Source organism: Petromyzon marinus, chromosome 1 (assembly GCF_048934315.1).
Source record: "Petromyzon marinus isolate PM22_M1 ecotype Great Lakes invasive population chromosome 1, UKy_Petmar_22M1.pri1.0, whole genome shotgun sequence".
Taxonomy (NCBI): domain Eukaryota; kingdom Metazoa; phylum Chordata; class Hyperoartia; order Petromyzontiformes; family Petromyzontidae; genus Petromyzon; species Petromyzon marinus.
The window spans coordinates 9,040,611-9,059,219 of NC_133667.1; the positions used below are offsets into that span (position 1 = coordinate 9,040,611).

The following is an 18,609-nucleotide window of genomic DNA, read 5'->3' on the forward strand; positions in this document are numbered from 1 at the left end:
CGTGGGTTCGATCTCGGCCCTGACGATGCCTTCTGTACGTTTGGAAGTTTGTGGTGTGTGTGAGTCTCTCTCGCTCTCTCTCCCCGTGGTTGCGTGGATTTTTCTGCGGGTCGTCAGGTTTGGCCCTCCACATTGATAAACGTGCGTTTTTAGCGTATCAGGTTGCTATAAGTTTCCACACAAACCCACTGCGTTGAGCCATCATGTGTGGCCAGGTGGTGCGTGAAAATGAGCTATATAGCTCAGTGGACCTTACCTCGTAAAATAAAAAAAAGTTTTAAAAGTTGAATTTCATTTCATTCCTTCCCACCAGAACCCACACCAACCACGCTACTATGCCACCTCACAGCCTGCCCCGTGGATTGAACCTAGGGGGATCTAACTAGGTTCTGAGTCGGTGTACTTACATGGCCATTATGAACCCCATGTGAGAGACCAGGTCCAGGGTTTAAATTCACACACTTAGGAGGCATTAAGAAAAACAGACACTCAAACCAGAGTTGGCGTGTAGATGAAATGTGGCACTTTAATTTAAATTGTCACGTCGGAATGTGTAAAGGCGACATTAAACAGATGCATCACTCGCCAAAATCCATCTGTGCAGATGTTACAGCTGCCTGCTGAAAGTGATGTATTTGCGATGGTCGCGTTTGTGGGAGGTGGTGATGTTTACGATTGCGTAGCGGTTTAGTGGCGGCGTTTGTGACAAAGTTTGTGGTAGTGGTGGTATTTGTAATGGCGACATATAGTTGAAGGTAGTGGTGCAGTGGATGGTGGTGATGGTAATTTAGTTGATGGTGCTGGTGATGTAAATAACGGTGGTAAAGACGCAGTTGTCAGTAGTGTTGGTGATGCTGCTTCTCATCCTGCTGTTAATATTAATAGAACTACTCGTATCACGCACGTAGTAATAGTATTCATGGCTCTAACGTATTAAACGAGTGGCAGTAGTAGTACTAGTTGTATGATGCGAGTAGCAGTGGATGTATTTTATGTGCAGTTGTACTGGTTGTTCTTGTGCCCCTAATTGTATCCATTAGTCGTTGTTGCGTTGCGTTGGTACTGGTGGTGGTGGTGGTAGTAGTGCTGTGTCAGTACGAGTAGTAGCATTTGTGTTGTGGTCAACGAGTAGCAGTGAGTTAGTAGCAGTGAATTAGTTGCAGAAGTGGTGGTGCAGGAGGCGGTAGTGCTGGAAGTGGGGAGGCCACGTCATGCCTTCTTGTACTCGATTCTCTCCACTTTGACGTCATCTCCCAACAGCTGATAAACATACGTGACCACGGTGGACGCCTGAATGTCCATGAGCACGAACGATGGCACCACATTACTGCGGAGACGTGGAGATGAACACGCGACCGTTAAAATCACACATTACCGGGGACAGAGAGTGAGATGCACACAGACAAGCCCGTCCGTTAGCAAGGACAAACAGAGACGCACGGAAATTCAGGGCGATATACGCGACTGCCAGACGCACTTCACCAGGGGAAACACGGATACCGCGTTCCCATGGCCACTTTGTAATAGGCTCGGCCTAGATGTGGCAGCCCTTAGCAGGGTAATCCTGCATCTCCTCCGTATCTCATAATATAACTACATGGCCTGTCTCTTGTCCCCATATATTAGCCTGGTTGGCTACGTACGGTGCGAAAGAAGTTCAACATACATGTATGTCCACCATCACCAATGTCTCCCCTTTTCTCCATGTTTCTCCCATGTCTTCCCATATGTACCCCGTCACCGAAATCTCATGATTCCCCATGTGTCCCCATGTCTCTCCATGTTTCTCCACGTCCGACTCCCATGTCTCCACGTCACTTATGTCTCGCATTCCCCCATTTCTCCCCCCCCATGTTGCCCACCGTGTGCCCCCAATTATGGCACACCTGTCCAGCGGGCTGTACGCTCCCGTGGCGGAGCCGGGGTTGATGTAGAACCTCCCCTCGCTCTCAAACGCCTCGAAACGGTGCGTGTGTCCCGTGATGATGATGTCAGCAGCCAGCTCCCTCTGTTGCCAACCCACGCACAGGCACAGAGACACACACACGTGGCCACACACAGACACACAAATACACACAGGAAAACACACACAGACCCATACAGAGAGACAAAGACCCCCTTGTATAGCCTCGAATGACTTTTGGGGCAAGTCTCATTAGTGAGCACCTATGAAGGCCGGCACAGCACACAAGGAGGTGGGGGGTTACCAGCACTATACCTAGCACCATACCCAGCAGGATCGACTCAGCCTCATTTGAGGCTAAGTTGATCTTGTAGAGGCCCGGGACTGGTTCAGATAATCATCCCTGGTGTTGGCCATGAGCGGGATTCTAAGGTCACACTAACCACTATGCTATTGCTCCCCACGTGTATGTCTATACATCTGTCTACATGCATGTATACATCTGTGTACATGCATGTACGTGCAGTATGTGCAAGTGTATGTTAGTATGCACTTACATGTATGTCTTTGAGGGTGCGTGTGCAACGGGTAGAACGCTGCACTACAAACCCAGCAACCCGAGTTAGATTCCTGCTCACGGCAAATACCAGTGACGATTATCTGAACCAGTCGTAGGCCTGCCCCAGCTCGACTGAGCCTCAAATGAGTCCCTGGTGCGATGTGTAAACATTGCCACTGAGGAGACAAATGCGGCCGGATATCGTGCTGGTCACCCACCCCCTCGTGTGCCATGCCTGTCTTCATAGGTGCTCGTTAACAGCACTTGTCCCAACAGCCCGTTGAGGCTATATAGGGAATCTTTGTCTGTGTGCATTTGCAGGCACCTGTAGCAGGGCCAGTGCTGCTGCGTCTCCCCATGGCACAAGCTGGTGTCCGTGAGAGAGGCCGATGCGGAACTGCCCAACCGTCACCACCTTCTGCTCTGGCCACGACCCCACCTACACGGGAAAATGCACGGGGACACACAAAAAAATGTGGACACTAAGCAGATATACGGGGACATGAAATTAAAACTTGATTTGGAGCTTTCGTGACTGCAGGAATTACTCTTTGACTCTTTCAGTAAAGTCACGTAATTTATTTTTCTTTCGACATGAATGTAGATGCATGGACAAGCGGGGCCACATGGGGGTACGCACAGACACGTGGAGAAACATGGGGACACAAGAGATCCACAGAGTTACACGAAAGATATGTGGAAACAGAAGGAAGCAAGGGTACACAAGGAGACATGCAGAGACAATGAGACATGCACCAGGACACAAGGTAATATACACAGGGAACACACAAAGACAAACACAGGGACAGATATAGGCACAAATGGGAAGATAAGCGGCATAAGAGAGACATGCAAGGACACTACCAATGTCTTCTTGTTTCCGTGTCCTCAATGCTCTTATCTCTGTGCCTCTGTGTGCCAGTGTTTCTGTGCCCCAATGTCACTGTGCCCCTGTTTTTCCAGTGCCCCAATATCCTCAGCTACTCTGGCCTTTGTGTCCCTCCATGTTCTCATACACCCCAGTCCATGTACTTGTGCCCTCAAGCACCCGACTCTCAATCCACACGTGTGAATTGTGGGACACATTTCTCGTGTGCCCCAGTGTGTTGCCATTGTCTGCTAGCCCATCCGTCACCTGGTCGAGGTCTCCCCGCACCACGTGCACATCAGCAGCGAGAGTCTTCAGGTAGTCGAGCGACTCCTTGCTGCACAGGTTCCCCGTGCACAGGATGTGCTGGATTTTGCCCGGGACCAGCAGCTTCTTGAACTTGGTCGGCAGAGCCGAGCTGCGGTGTGGGATGTGAAGATCTCCGAGCACCAACACCAACTGTCAACGTCGACAACGTCATTTTAATTTTAATCTTCCTCCCCTGCCACCCCCCACCCCCATAGTTTTATTCCCAATGACGCTTTCATTGTCACATCAAGAGATGAGTTATCCATCCGGTATCTCTAGCGGGGTCAGTGCAACCCTTTGCAAGAGAACGGCCTGTGGAAGCGGCGGGGCCTCTCGAGAAAACGTCAAGTGGTAATGATAATTGTTTTTTACCCTTTTATCTGGCAAAAGATGGTCCAACATCATGTGAGACTAGGCTCTAAGGAAAGCTGTCTCGGGTGTGGACCAATCAATTTCAAGGACAGTGCCAATACATTATCAGTTATGTTTTTTGTTTGCATTCCGACCGCAGGTATTGTGGTCAATGCAAACATGACTCCTTGTTAAAAAAAAAGGTGTCAGTTTTGTTGCCAGATAAAAGGGTAAAAAAAACCAATGATCATATTTTGCTACTGGCAAAGGAGGTTCCAATGGAGTAATGATAATTTCAACTCGTAATGTGCCACACACTCTTCGCTCACTCGTGTCAAAAGATAGAACGACTCGGAAGCGGGATGATCAACACCATCACAAAAGTAAACTCTCGTCCACACAGTGGAATGCAGCAATCTCCAACCCACTCTGGCATACGAGGGTAATGCTCGTCAAATTTGTACAATTTTTTTTATTTTACCAGGTTAGGCCCACTGAGCTAAAAATAGCTCTTGTTAAGAAGCGACCTTGCCACAAATGATGGCTCAACGAAGTGGCTTATCACGTGGAAATGTATAGCAACCAAATTGATCTAAAACGCGTGACGTTGATTCTAAATGTGGAGGGCAAAACCGGAGGACCCGGAGAAAAATCCACGCGACCACCACGGGGAGAACGTGCAAACTCCAAATATACACCAGGCGTCAGGGTCGGGATCGAACCCATGACCTCCTGCATACCAGGCGAGGTAGTTAACATCTCCTAGCCACCCTGATGATGATGAGAGAGAGAGACATGCAAACTCCAAATATACAGCAGCAGGCGTCAGGGTCGGGATCGAACCCAAGACCTCCTGTATACCAGGCGAGGGAGTTAACATCTCCTAGCCACCGTGTGTGCAATTCTCCAGAGCTCCCAAGATCGGTTCACATAAATCCTCACTGGTGTTAACCGTGAGCAGCAATTGAACTGGGGTGACCCGGCTTCTTAGCGCAGTGCGCTAACCACTCCGCCACCGCTCCCCACACACACTGGTCACATGCTCAACTCGTGACCCAACGCACATCATCAGTACCGTCGACAACATCATCGCCATCACCATAAAATACCGTCACCACTTTCATCAACACCAACCACCATCACCTCCATCATCGTCATCAAGAATGTCATCGGTCACCAACCTTAACATCACCACCAACGTCATCATCATCATCATAAACATCACTTCCACTATCATTTCTTTCATCACCACCATCAAAATCATCACTTCCAGACGCGAGGGGATGTGTCGGCAATCACGAGTTTTTGAGTCATCACCACAATCACGAACCACCACCATCATCACAATCACGAGACCCTTAACCCCATCATCCCATAGCCCCCCCCTAACGCTGCGCCTCCCTCTACCCCAAACAGGGCCCGTCCAGCGAAACCTCACCCCCTGCCACCGCCCGCCCGCCCGCCAACCCAACAAACACCCCGCACTCCTGAGAGCCCCATGGGTCCCCTGTGGCCCCCCTCAAAACCCCCAGAGCCCCCCCAAAAATCCTACCATCGCGACAGCGGAAGAAGGAGCGGGCAGGAGACAGCTCAGCGGCAGCAACGACGCGGGCGATTGGGCGAAGACGGCTCTAGGGCGGGGCCGGCACGGGGGTGGGGCGGAGCCTTTGAGGGATGGGCGTGGTCAGCGTCGAATAGATTTGCACGCAGTGGGCGGGGCCGGCACGGGGGGGGGGGCTTTAGCCGAGACGGGCGTGGTCAGCGTCGAAAAGATTTGTACAAGGTGGCGCGGGGTTGGGATTGGGCGGAGCCTGTCCGGGATGGGCGTGGTCAGTGTCGAAAAGATTTGCATGAAGTGGGCGGGACCGGCACGGGGGAGGGCGGGGGCTTATCTGGGACGGGCGTGGTCAGCGTCGAATAGATTCGCACGAGGTGGGCGGGGTTTGGATGGGCGGGGCCTGTCGAGGACGGGCGTGGTCAGCGTTGAATATATTTGCACTAAGTGGGCGGGGCTGGGACCGGAGTAGGGCGGGGGCTTGTCCGGGATGGGCGTGGCTAGGTGTCGAATAGCTTTGCACGGGGTGGGTGGACAGTTTCGGACCCGGGTTGGGCGGGGCTTGTTTAGGGTGGGCGGGGCCTGCCCGGAGAGAGTGGGGGGGGCAGTGTCAATGGTCGTGCAGTTTACGAGAATAAAAACACATTCTGATTTAAAGCTTTCGTGACTGCAGTGATTCATATTCTTGGTTCTTTCAGTTTCATTTATTAGGTACTAGCTGTACTACTCGGCTTCGCCCGGGACTTGGATTCACCACGCCCGGCCGCCTTTGTCTCCCCAGTGGCGATGTTCACACATCACACTCGTTTGGGGCCGAGTCGACCTAGGGGAGGCCCAGGACCGGTTCAAATAATCGTCACCGGTGGTGGCCGTGAGCGGGAATGGAACTTGGGTCGCCGGATTCGTAGCGCAGCGTAGCGCTAACCACTACACTACCGCTCCACCCACACACACACGCGTGCCAATTCCATAGTACACATACACGCGCTTGCTGCAGACACACACAACTTTCAGGGTACGTACGGCAGTAAACGACTCAAATAATAAAGCAATGCAGCGTGAAGAACGCCTTAGACCAGCAACACATTTGTATGGCACTTCACTCGCGGAGGGTTGGTGGGGGGGGTGACATCAGCAGGCACGCTGCATGACGCTTCCGCACACGGGTCACATGACAGATGTGACGTCACAGCTCACTTGCCGTGCAAAAAATAAATGCATTATTGAGCTCCGCCCCCCCCCCCCCAAAACAAAAGTGTATTTTATAATGTTTGCATAGTGTACAGTCTGGAAAGTACCCACATGGCAAATTTCAAGTTTGTTGCATGTCTGGAAGTACGCTAAACATTTTGAACAGACACGCATAATCACACATTTCCCTTTTATATATATAAAATGGTGTAATATCGCAGAAATACGGAATGATATTTTCCCATAGTTTGTAATGTAAACTAGTGAATGGGACATTCCCATTAATTCACTAGCTGTATGCAGCTGGCCACAGCTCTTTCTTAAATGGGTGGGCGCGGCTAATTGAGGTTCACAATGGCCATGTCAGGGTCAAAATAATGAAAAAAAATACCCGCAAATTACTCAACTAGGATCTACACAGCAATCATCGCTCCCTGCTGCGAAAACTTGGCAGGACCCTCCCTCAAAAAGCGCCATGAGATGCAGAGGCCTCACTGTGTCAACAAGCTGAACATAATGTACGTCTCCAATGAGCGTGGCTTACAGTGGTTCACAATGGCCATGTCAGGTTATAAGGCTCATGTCTTATATTGGCACTTTGTCAATACACTGCTGGATGAGGGCCTCCTCACACCCTGTGGAAAGACAACATGTAGCTACGTCAGTGGATGGGTGAATATGGAGACCATTGACGTGGGAGCATCGTGTGGCACAAGGTTGCAGCATTGCCCTCTGCTTCCGCAACTTAACACAGCTCCACCGTGCACAGATGAGTGTCCAACAAGCAGGCCCCAGGTTATCGAAGACGGCTGCGAGGACGGGTGCTGTACGATCCAATTCGAGGTTCAAAACGGCCACGACTTTCTGAAAGGGGTGTTGCGTCTCTTTTCGAGGGCTCATATACTAGCCTCGTCAAGCCGCTGAACCGGCACTCCTTAAGAGTCTGAGTCTCAATTTAGTTTTAAAGCTTTCGTGACTGCAGGGATTCATATTCTTGGTTCTTTCGGTAAAGTCACGTAGAAGGGAAACAATAAAATAATAAGAAATATATATTTTTATATTTAAAAATATATTTAATATTTTTATATAAAGTCACGTAGAAGGGAAACAATAAAATAATAAAAAAAATATTTAATTTTTTTATATAAAGTCACGTAGAAGGGAAACAATAAAATAAATAATAAAAATATATTTTATATTAAAAAATATATTTCATTTTTTTATATAAAGTCACAATAAAAATATATTTTTCATATTTTATTGTTTCCCTTCTACGCGACTTTACCGAAAGAACCAAGAATATAGTCTGAGTTTCATTGCCGACCAGGACTCTCTCTCAGAAGGTATCCATTGCTGTGCAATGGCACCACTGATAACATCCCTGATGCACCACTCTCAGGTGTTAAGTGCACTGACATGAACCTTCTGAGACACTTCGTCTTGTTTTGCCGATGTTTATCTGTTTCCCCAATTTGTATTGCGGCTGTGCGATCAGCAGTCATGAAATGAAGCATCCATGAACAAATCTTCTGACCAACGCACCACTCCACGTTAGGGAAAGGTACGTGGAAGAGGACATTGCATAACTACAGTACAGGCTGTCTCCAACTTTCGAAGGTCCGCTTTACAAGATCCACATTTATGACGTTTATATCATGGCTGGAGCTTTTATTATTATTATCAAGTGTTTGTGTATTTCTCCCTATTGAAGCCTATTGAATATGGCTGATAAAAAGGAAAACACATCGGCTATTGATGTTTCTACTGTGAAAGCATAACATTGCACCTATGGGGAAATACTTACGTACGAGTGTTGATCAGAAAGTACCGGGACACCAGATTTGACACCAAATTACTTTTTCCTGTTCCCTACATTGAAACGCACCCTAAAAGGAAAGCTATTTTAGGACGTGCCAAACTGTCATCCAATATGCAACTGGGGACCTGAAAACCATCCTGTCCCACCTGAAGATGGAAGCTTGTGTTGCCTCCGAAACGTCGTGACAATTTTTATTTTTATTATTTTATCCCCATTCTTCGTGACTTTACCGATAGAACCAATAAGACAAATGGCAGGACCACTGGAATGACTGCGTTCGATCGGACTACTTTGAAGGAGATACATTAGATTAGGTATGTCGTCCTTTAGTACTGTCTGAATAAAATATCGACCGGTATTTTTGTCATCACGTACAGTGAGGGAAAAAAAGTATCTGATCCCCCGCTGATTTTGTACTTTTGCCCACTGACAAAGAAAGGATCAGTCTATAATTTTAATGGTAGGTTTATTTGAGCAGTGAGAGACAGAATAACAACAAAAAATCCAGAAAAACGCATGTCAAAAATGTTATAAATTAATTTGCATTTTAATTAGGGAAATAAGTATTTGACCCCCTCTCAATGAGAAAGATTTCTGGCCCCCAGGTGTCTTTTATACAGGTAACGAGCTGAGATTAGGAGCACACTCTTAAAGGGAGTGTGTCAACCTAGGGCAGTTGAAAGCAGACTTCAGTTAAACCATAGTACGCATACTGCTGGCTTTGCAATGTGCAGAGCTAAGGTGTCCCATTTTTAACTACTGTACTGGTGCTAAACACAAAAAGTTAAGAAATTCGTTTTCAAAATAGGATCCGATTTACAACGGGTTTCCAGGAATGCATTGTCGTAAAAGCGGTAACCGCCTGTATTTACTCCAAAAAAATCTCTTGAAGTGACCTCTTATCCACGTCAGGGGGCAGCACTTCCCCATCGGTTTCATGTACAGAGAAAAATATTCCCCACGTGACAGTCAATATTTTTAATTCTCGAAGCGAGAAAATTGCCAAAAGAAGTGATGAACAAAAAATTATCACAATGGATTTTTTATGTAAGTCACAGGAAGCTCAGGTGTGAGAACCCAGGGCCCATGTGGTGTCCTCAAGACCCTTGCCCACCATTTAATTACCAAATGTTCAACCAGGATGTCTTCAGGTATGTACTGCAATGATTCTTAAACTTCTCAACTCCAACTTAAAAAAATAGAGAAAGGTTTGGTCAGGAACATATCTTTAATTTAATTTTTATTTCAGTCTAAGTTTCAGACTTGGTGAATTGTATTCTTTATCAAATTATATTTGAACAAAAAGTGTCGCTGGCTAGATGCATGGCTGCCTGGCTGGATTCCTGGTGCATGGGCAAATGCTCGTGCGTGGGCGATGACGTCACCCACATCCCCACAGCGTTGAGCCAGGTTGTGCCAGGTTCTTGCGTGCTGACCTCACGCCCCCTCACCCTACCGGATAACATCACTCGGCACGTTAAGCGTTCATTTCCACACAAGTGCCTGTGACCAAATACTTTGTAGTGAGCGACTTCCGAGATCCCCGTACAACCTACGCAGGCTGTTGGGGAAAGTGCTGTTGGCAAGCACCTATGAAGGTCAACATGGCACACAAGAAGGTGATAAGACTAGCACAATGCCTGGCTGCATTTGTCTCCCCATTGGTTATAGTTACACACTTTAAGCAGTACTCACTTAAGGCCGAGTCGGTCTAGGGGAGGCCCAGGACTGTGTCAGATATTTGTCAGTGGGAATCGAACTCGGGTCGTCGCTCTCTAAATAAGCACACACACAAAGGCGTACACACATGCACAGCTCCCTCCCATCTCACCATAGCCCCTGGTCCTCTCTATAAAACCCCATCCCCTCTCCCCACATCTTTCCTCCTCCCTCCCCTATCCAGATGTAGAGATGTAAATAGAGTCTCTATGGCGTGTACGCCATCTAGCTTCACGAGCAGGTAACTGCATATGTCTCGTACCTCTCTGGCACCGGCGGAAGTATGGCAGGGAAGCGGGCCCTAGAGGGCATGGTCCCGTTGAAGGGAGAGACAGGGCACGTGAACGGCATGGGGTAGCAAGGGGGCCCGAAAAGGGGGCCTTGAGGGACACGTGACGCTGGTTCTGGTTCCTTCGGGAGAGATCGAAAAGGGGGCGTGGCCGGAGGCAGAGCGAGGCTACGCCCCCTACTCGACAGGGTAAGAGGGATGGGGGTGGAGCGATTGAGGCCGTCTCTAGGAGTTAACTCACCGTGCGACGTCTCTTTGCTCCTTCGGTCTTAGATTGTTCTTTCAGGCTCCGTGGGTCAGAAAGAAGTAACCATCCTGACCCGGTTACGAAGTGACCCGGTTGGGGTCGAGTTAACCCGTTGCAACGTAAAAGTAGTAGCCCTGTTGGGGCCGCATAATAAACGTGGTGCCTCCAGAATAAAGTGTGCGTTCTCCGTAGAACTCACCACACAGACACCTTCCTCTCCTCTCCCACACATCTCTGCTCTCCCTTTCCTCTCTTCCCTCCAACATTCCTCTCTCTTCGCCCATCCCCATCTACCCCAACACCCACTTTCCCCAGCCAATACGTCAGTTACGTTTTCGCCACCCCAGGGCAGCGACCATTGTGGTAGCGCAGCCCTGCCATCTGCCGATAGCCACGCCCGCAAGCGCAGCAGCGGTAGAGCTTCTCGCCGCACTGGTGCTTCATCATGTGCTGCGTGGCTACCAACAACGACTGGAATGTGCGACCGCACACCGTGCAGTGGTGCCGCTGAAGCCCCTGCCGCTGCCCCTGCCGCTGCCCCTGCCGCTTTTGCCGCTGCTGCTTTTGCCGCTGCCAATGGTGCTGCGACAGCAGGTGCTCCATTAGCAAGTGGACCGATGTGAAGTGCCGCAGGCACAATGGGCACTTGTGAGGACGGGCTTTCCCACAGCGTCGGGTCGTAGTGGCACCGCCAGTGCCACTGCCTTGCGCGTCGCTGGCTGTCGCCCCGCCACTGAGGTCATTGGCGCCACCCACCAACATCTTTGTTTTCCGCTTCCTGAGGCTGCTGTGGTTGGAGGAGGCGGTGGCAGTGATGGTGAAGAAATCGGGGCAGTCCACGGCCTCCAAGACGGGCAAACAGTTGGAGGGACCTGTGGAGAAAGATGGGGGGGAGGGTGGGGGGGGAATAAGAAAGGGGATGAGTAGTGGTGCGTAGGCATGCTGCATTTAATTTACTCGTCGATTATATCAATCTTGTTCAAGATACATGCACCAAAATGTCACGTGAGAATCAATAATTTACGATTCTCAATCAAATATTTACGATTATTTACAATTTGTGTGATAGACCAGGGTGAAGAACACATTTCTTGCCGAGGGCTGAATAGGACTTTCAGATATGTAATGGTTGGCCACACATTAACAAATGTGTTACCGTTCAATTACAAAACGAGAAATAACAGAGTATGAAGAGACCCTTGCTGTAACAGACGTAAGCGAGTGTGCTAAAATAAAAAAACAAGCGTTGCTGTTGCCAGCTCATAAATATTCCCCTCTAGTACCCGATTAGTGCGGCCAAGATCTTTGCAATAATGGGTAAATATCATATTCTTGGTCTATGGTTCTTTCAGTAAAGTCACGTAGATAGAAAAATAGTAATAAAGTGAATTAAAAAAAACCACGACGTTTCGATCGCAACACAAGCGGTCGTCATCGGGAAAGGGTGGTTAGCCTCTAAAGGCAAACTGTTTATAAAGGTTTAAAATGAGCGTAGCCCAAGTGTCAGCAGCATGGGCGGGGCAGCTAATGTTAATGTAAGTGATGGGCAACGACGGCATTGGTGGTGGGTTTCCACCAATTAAAGGGCTTCCAGGTAAAGGTTTAACATGGGCGTAGCTCAGGTGTAGCAGCATCGGCGGGGCAGATAATGTTAATGTAAGTGATGGTAGTAGTGACATTACCATAAGAACCAAAGGCTATGAATTCCTGCAGTCACGAAAGTTTTAAGGGTAAATATCATTTGGAGGCCATGTCACAGTGGTAGGCCTCGTGTGATCGTGGTGAAATGAAGTAGGGGGTCAGGATGTTGCACGTGGGCCATAGATTTCCCACCCCCATTGTAGATAATGAGATTGAATTGAGAGGCAAAGACAATTGGGTTGATATGATCTTATATGCACCAACTGTCATCACTGCCCAGTAAGATCGGCCCTGTTACAAAAATCTCTCCATGCTCAAACGGCGTGAAACACATCTCATTTTATCGACCCCACAGGCATAATTACAACAGGATTATTTGACCACAACTAGGATATGAACTCGCAAACTCCCGGCAGCAAGTCATATGCTCTGGCCACGGCAATGCCGTCAGACTACGACTTTAGCCCGAAACAATGCCGCTGCATGGACTCAAGTGTTAGCTGCAGTTATCTTACCTTGATTGACATCTACAGGTTCCAGCTTAATTGAGGGTTCATCTCGCATTGGAATGAGTGTATCTGCAGTAGACACAAACACACACATAAATACTAAGATCACCTCTTCAGCCTTATAAATTGTCGGAGTAAGTTCTATTAGCAAGCTCCTATTCAGGTCATTAAAGCGCATGATCGAAGTGTGGTTTCACACTATTCCAGGCCACCTTTACCTCCCCAGTAGTGATGGGCAAACACTGCACCAGGTACTCGTATAAGTTTGAAATGACCAAGGAAGGCCCAGAATACATTTAAATACCACACACCACTGATGCACATTGTCGGGAATTGAACCCAGGCCACCGGCATTGGAGTGGTGTGTGCAAACCTCTGTATCACGACTCCACACACAAGCAGATGCACAGAGACCCCTCAAATTACTTTTGGGCAAGCAGGAACAGCGCTCGAGAAGATGGCGTGGCCACCACCACCACATCCAGACAAGTACACCACATTCAGACAAGTACATCACCACGGCGCTTGTGCCAGGCTATGTGCACTTTAAGGCCACGTGACGTGTCGAAGGTTTGCTGGCAGGTCACAGGACAGATCCAGGTGTCATGGGTTGACTGACTGAGATGACTAGCTGATGCATCACCTGTGCTCCCCACTGTGCCAACTTGCTCCATTTTAGCTGCCCGGCGCTCCACTCATTGTCATTAGCGTCACTCCTGTGCCCTCCACAGAGGCCGATTTTGACACCGCTGGTACCAGACATTAGCAAGGCCACTCAGCTCCATATTCTCTTGCAACTTATCAGCCCATCTCTTTTCTAGCCTGTGCCGTCCCCATTTATCCCACTTTATCCGGCCAAAAAAAAGTTGTTTGGGCATGCGGTGGCTGGGTAAGCGGGCTACATGATGCAGCCAATGGAGCCTTGCCTTCCGGAGTAGCTCATCGATGGGACTGTGTGCAGATCTTCGCAATGATGGATAAATATATTTGTAGGCCATGTAAAAGTGGTAGGCCTCATGCGATCGTGGTGAAATAAAGTAGGTCAGAATGTTCAGATGGGCCATCGGCTCTCCACTCCCATGGTAGATAATACGAGATTGAATTGGGAGGCAAAAACGATTGGCGTGATATTATCTTATATGCACCAACTGTCATCATGGCCCAGTAACATCGGCCCGATTACAAAAATCTCTCCACGCTCAAACAGTGAAGCGCATCTCTTCGCGGTATCCATTTTTTCGACCCCACAGGCATGATTACAATCAGGATGAATTGACCACAACTAGGATATGAACTCGCAAACTCGCGGCAGCAAGTCAAATGCTCTGGCCACAGCAATGCTGGCAGACTACGACTGTAGCCCAAAACAATGCCATCGCATGGACTTGTATTAGCTGCAGTTACCTTACCTTGTCTTACATCTACATGTTCCAGCTTGATTGAGTGTTCATCTTGTATTATAACGGGTGGATCTGTCGTGACACAAACACACACACACATAAATACAGAAAACATAATTTTATGTAAAGTTAAAATGTGGGAATTTACATTTAATTTGGCTAACTTCCAGCTCTGAAAAATCATATGATTAACATCTCTCTTGCAGGGTGTGGTGGGAAAGTGCCCTACCATAGTGTCAAATAAACGGTCACTTAAAGGGATCTCAGCAGTGCCAAGTTGTGAAAAATGTGCCAAACAGACTGAAGCACGGCTCAAAAAATATATCCTAATGGATTCAATCATCTCAGATAGTGTAACTGGAATAATATTGAAACAAAAAAGAAAACACACATCTACCGGTGCAGCAGCAGCCTATACGAAAGAAGACTGACTAACCTTAACTCTGCCTTGCAAAGGAAAGTGGACCAACTAACTTAACTCACCGTGGAACGAGACTGCCAACAAGTTCTCGCCAGGCATGTCACTCACAGCTGTGCTGTTCGCGTACTCGCTGTCCCGCGTTGGCGAACTCTGTGAAGACCCAGCCTCCCACAATATTCCACTTGTACGTCCACCATCTCCACCTTGTCCAACACCACCACCAACATCGCCTCCTGCCTCGGCACCAGCATTACCAGCATCACCAGTGGCACCACCATCCACCTGGTGCAGCCTCTGCATCGTGAGCGACAGTTCGCGACTCAAGCCGTTGACCATCTTCGCGAATATGTCCTTCAGTTCATCGTCAACACCACGACGCCGACTACTGCCACCGCCGCTATTTCCACTAGCACCACAAACGCCACCGCCAGCCTCGGCCTGCAGCAGCCGCGAGGGTGCCCCCGACTCGTCCAGCCAGTACAGCTCCGCCACGAACCGCCGCAGCACGGCGTAGAAGCCGAAGGGCAGGCGGTCGCGCGCCGCGGCCAGCAGCTCGGCCCGCACGAGGCCGTCCCCGACGCAGGCGCGCAGGACCCCGTAGTCCCGGATGCCCAGCTCGGAGTCCATGGCCCGGGCCACCTCTGCGTTCACGCCCTGCGTCTCCAGCCATGCCGGGAAGTCCCCAGTGGGCTCCAGGGTAATGGAGGCGATGACTGGGGTTGGGCCAGTTGCCACCGCACAAGACATTGCTTTTTCACGGTTCCTACGGGAAACTGAACGGAACATTTTTGTTAAAAAGATTTAAGAGCTTAATTTTACGCGATGAGGGTGGTGGTCATTTTTTAAAAATTTTAGCCACGTGTTAAGTTGATGTTCCTGCGGAATGCACATTCATGTGATATACAATAGAGGGCGAGAGACAGTTACTCGAATGGTAGTGTGTTGTAGCTAGCTGTCCAAGGTGTTCGATTGAGCTAAGAAAGTGAGTAGAGGTTTTCCCCTTTTGTCTGGCAACAAAACAGATGTTGAGACGTTAAAACACCAAACTGAAACCTTTTACAAGGAATCATGTCACTGCATTAACCACAATACTTGTGGTCAGAATGCAAACAAAAAAATACTCTGATCATATATTCAACGTCTAACTAAAACTTGCAGATGTTTAGAATATTATATTGAAATTATCTTATACTTATAAAATATTAAAACCGATTATAACTATCAAAAATATTTGAAACTTTGTAGTAGAAACGAAGCAAAATGGAGAGTACAATTATAACAATCACATATTCATTCCACATAATGAAAAGCCCTGGTAGAATCATTAAAATCAAAACGTTTAATAACAATATTTTTTTTTTACAAAATGTATGCTTCTCCATTCTCTCATGGAGAAGCAAAATGCTCCTTTATGGGATAAATAAAAGGTTGACCTTAGGAAATTTTAATAAAGTAGTTAATAATGAAAATGAATCAAATTAGTGTTATAACAATTATATTGTTTCTAAATGACGTCACGCACCTAGGGTGGGGGTCAGACATTTGTGACGAGGTGTGACGAGGGGGGGCGGGGTTTGAGAAATGTGACGTCACATCAAAATGCGCACCTTTAAATATAGACAACACGTTCTACTTAAATTTTGATTCAAAGCTTTCGTGACTGCAGGGATTCATATTCTTGGTTCTTTCGGTAAAGTCACCACCGCCTAAGAAGGGGAAACAATAAAATAATAAAAATATAAAACAAAATTCTCACGACGTTTCGACTGCAACACAAGCAATCATCATCAGGTGTGTTCTACGTGACTTTATCGAAAGAACCAAGAATACCCTCTACTTAATTAAATAGACTTATTAATAAATATTTTCTCCTACAACATCAGAGTGCAGCGCCACGTTAAACGCGCACTACAATGACAATAGTTTAAAGCGATTTGAAGAATGTTTTATATTTTTTGGGGAGGGGGGGGGGCAGAGCTTTGTGACGTCATATTTGAGGGGGGGGGGTCTGACTTTTTGTGACGTCGTGTGACGAAGGAGGAGGGGGGGTCAAAAATCGCGTGACGTCATTTATGGACGTCCCCTTATCGTAACGTGGAAAAATTAACAGCAGCCCGTGGACATTCATTGCGAGTCAAATTACTCGAAGCCGCTTCTAAACCCTGGAGGACTCGCAAGCAAAACCCTCCACGGCGGATGATAAGACGTCGCCAACTCCACGCGCAGACTCTCACACACACAGACCTTTAGAGAGAGTCAGAGACTCGTAGCTTTAAACAGACCCCCCCCCCCCCCCCATAAGACTTCATACAGCAGCAGCAGCACCAGGCATCGTCGGGGGGGGGGGGGGGGTCGACGTACAACGTGTAACGTTGAACTTCTTTCGCGCCGTACGTAAGCCAAACACGTGCTCAAAGGAGGCGCGCGTGGAAGACAAACAAACAAAAAAACAACAACAAATGGCAGCAGGCGGTCAGGGTCGGAAATCTCTCTGGGGGCCAGAAACTTATTGGGTCACTTTCCCGGCGTCTTTTAAAAATGTAATAAAATACACAAGAGAGAGAGAGATCCCCCCCCCACGTAGAGCCTGAACAAGATGGGTCCGGAGTAAGTTATGTTCGCGAATAGCTCCTATGAAGGGACGACACACACACAGGGGTGGGGGTAGTGATGGGCAAGCACCACGCCCGGCCGCCTTTGTCTCTCCAATCGTCGCTGTGCGTTAGGCCGTGAGCGGGAATCCCACACACACACAGACACAAAGCCAGCCACGTGCAGCCGATGAGCTTTGTGCAGTGCACGCACCTCTTATTTTTTTGGCGCTCGATCCACAACCGTCCGCTCGTTTGGGATGTTCAGAGTCAGCAGCTGTGGAAGAAGAGGAGGACGAGAGTGAGAGGAGGGGGGGAGAGATTAACAACAACAGCAACAACAGAGTAAAATAAGAGAGTTGAAAAAAGAAAATAAAAAAATAGAAAAAAAATAAAATAAAAAGTAAAGTTTACGAAAACAACGCTGAAAAATTACGGAAAAAACCGAGAGGGAACGGCAAAAATGTTTTTTGTTTTAAAAAAACAACAAAGAGCGGGTGGGGGGGGGAGGGGCGGAAAAGACTTGGCCTCAAGTAGGGGGGGGGGAGAGTTGGAGGGAGCAAAGCGGAAGTCTCGCGCGGCCGATTCGGAATCGGGAGGGGGGGCGGGAAGGGGGGAGGGGCGTGGAGGGTGGAGGGGCGTGGAGGGGGGAGGGGCGTGGAGGGGGGAGGGGGGAGTGGAGGCGTGGAGGGGGGAGGGGAGGCGTGGAGGGGGGAGGGGCGTGGAGGGGGAGGGGAGGGGAGAGGGGCGTGGAGGGGGGGAGGGGCGTGAAGGGGGGAGGGGCGTGGAGGGGGGAGGGGCGTCGGGGGAGGGGGCGGGGAGGGGGGAGGGGCGTGGAGGGGCTCCCGAAGTTGGCGTCAGATTTCGTCGCGGTGGAGATTCGCGCGTGTCCGGCTGCAGTCGCTGCTCCGGGTCCACCGCAGCCGCCAGTCTGTGTTCCCGCCATTCGTCCGCACGTGAAGGGGGGCCCGTCCATAAATGACGTCACGCGATTTTGGACGGTTTTTGACCCCCCCCCACCCCCTCAAATATGACGTCACAAAGCTCTGCCCCCAACCCCACCCCACCCACCGACCCCAAAAATAAATAAAACGCGCTTCGAATCGCTTTAAACTATCGTCTTTGTAGCGCGTATTTAACGTGGCGCTGCACTCTGATGTTGTAGGAGAAAATATTTATTTTAAAAAGTATATTTAATTAAGTAGAAACGTGCTGTCTATATTTGTTGAAAGTTGCG

The 18,609-nt window shown here is 48.8% G+C and overlaps 2 protein-coding genes across 3 annotated transcripts; both read right to left on the reverse strand.

Annotated features, from left to right (window-relative positions):
- Positions 1-500: 500 nt before the first annotated feature.
- VPS29 (VPS29 retromer complex component) lies at positions 501-5,684 on the reverse strand. Its single transcript, XM_032957626.2, has 5 exons — positions 5,543-5,684; positions 3,598-3,789; positions 2,788-2,901; positions 1,887-2,008; positions 501-1,327 (listed from the first exon to the last, which is right to left on the reverse strand). The coding sequence occupies exons 1-5, from the start codon at positions 5,543-5,545 to the stop codon at positions 1,210-1,212; spliced, it is 549 nt and encodes a 182-aa protein (XP_032813517.1). The 5' UTR covers positions 5,546-5,684; the 3' UTR covers positions 501-1,209.
- A 3,320-nt stretch (positions 5,685-9,004) lies between these two features.
- On the reverse strand, positions 9,005-17,898 carry LOC116944196 (uncharacterized). 2 transcript variants are annotated; one of them, XM_076061126.1, is made up of 6 exons: positions 17,587-17,898; positions 16,389-16,487; positions 14,844-15,554; positions 14,370-14,432; positions 12,967-13,029; positions 9,005-11,682 (listed from the first exon to the last, which is right to left on the reverse strand). In XM_076061126.1, exons 3-6 carry the CDS (start codon positions 15,526-15,528, stop codon positions 11,138-11,140), a joined length of 1,356 nt encoding a protein of 451 aa, XP_075917241.1. In that variant the 5' UTR covers positions 15,529-15,554; positions 16,389-16,487; positions 17,587-17,898; the 3' UTR covers positions 9,005-11,137. The 2 variants fall into 2 exon arrangements, with proteins under 2 accessions (XP_075917241.1, XP_032813633.2); XM_032957742.2 differs by lacking the exon at positions 16,389-16,487.
- Between the last annotated feature and the right edge of the window lie 711 nt (positions 17,899-18,609).

Coding starts and splice junctions, on each gene's coding strand:
- VPS29 (XM_032957626.2), bottom strand. Junction 2,009..2,787: donor CAGCACTGGCCCTGCTACAG/GTGCCTGCAAAT, acceptor GGTTGGCAACAG/AGGGAGCTGGCTGCTGACAT. Junction 1,328..1,886: donor GCGTACAGCCCGCTGGACAG/GTGTGCCATAAT, acceptor ACGTCTCCGCAG/TAATGTGGTGCCATCGTTCG.
- LOC116944196 (XM_032957742.2), bottom strand. CDS start 15,528: ATGTCTTGTGCGGTGGCAACTGGCCCAACCCCAGTCATCGCCTCCATT. Junction 14,433..14,843: donor GTTGGCAGTCTCGTTCCACG/GTGAGTTAAGTT, acceptor GTGTCACGACAG/ATCCACCCGTTATAATACAA. Junction 11,683..12,966: donor ACCTGTAGATGTCAATCAAG/GTAAGATAACTG, acceptor CTTTCTCCACAG/GTCCCTCCAACTGTTTGCCC.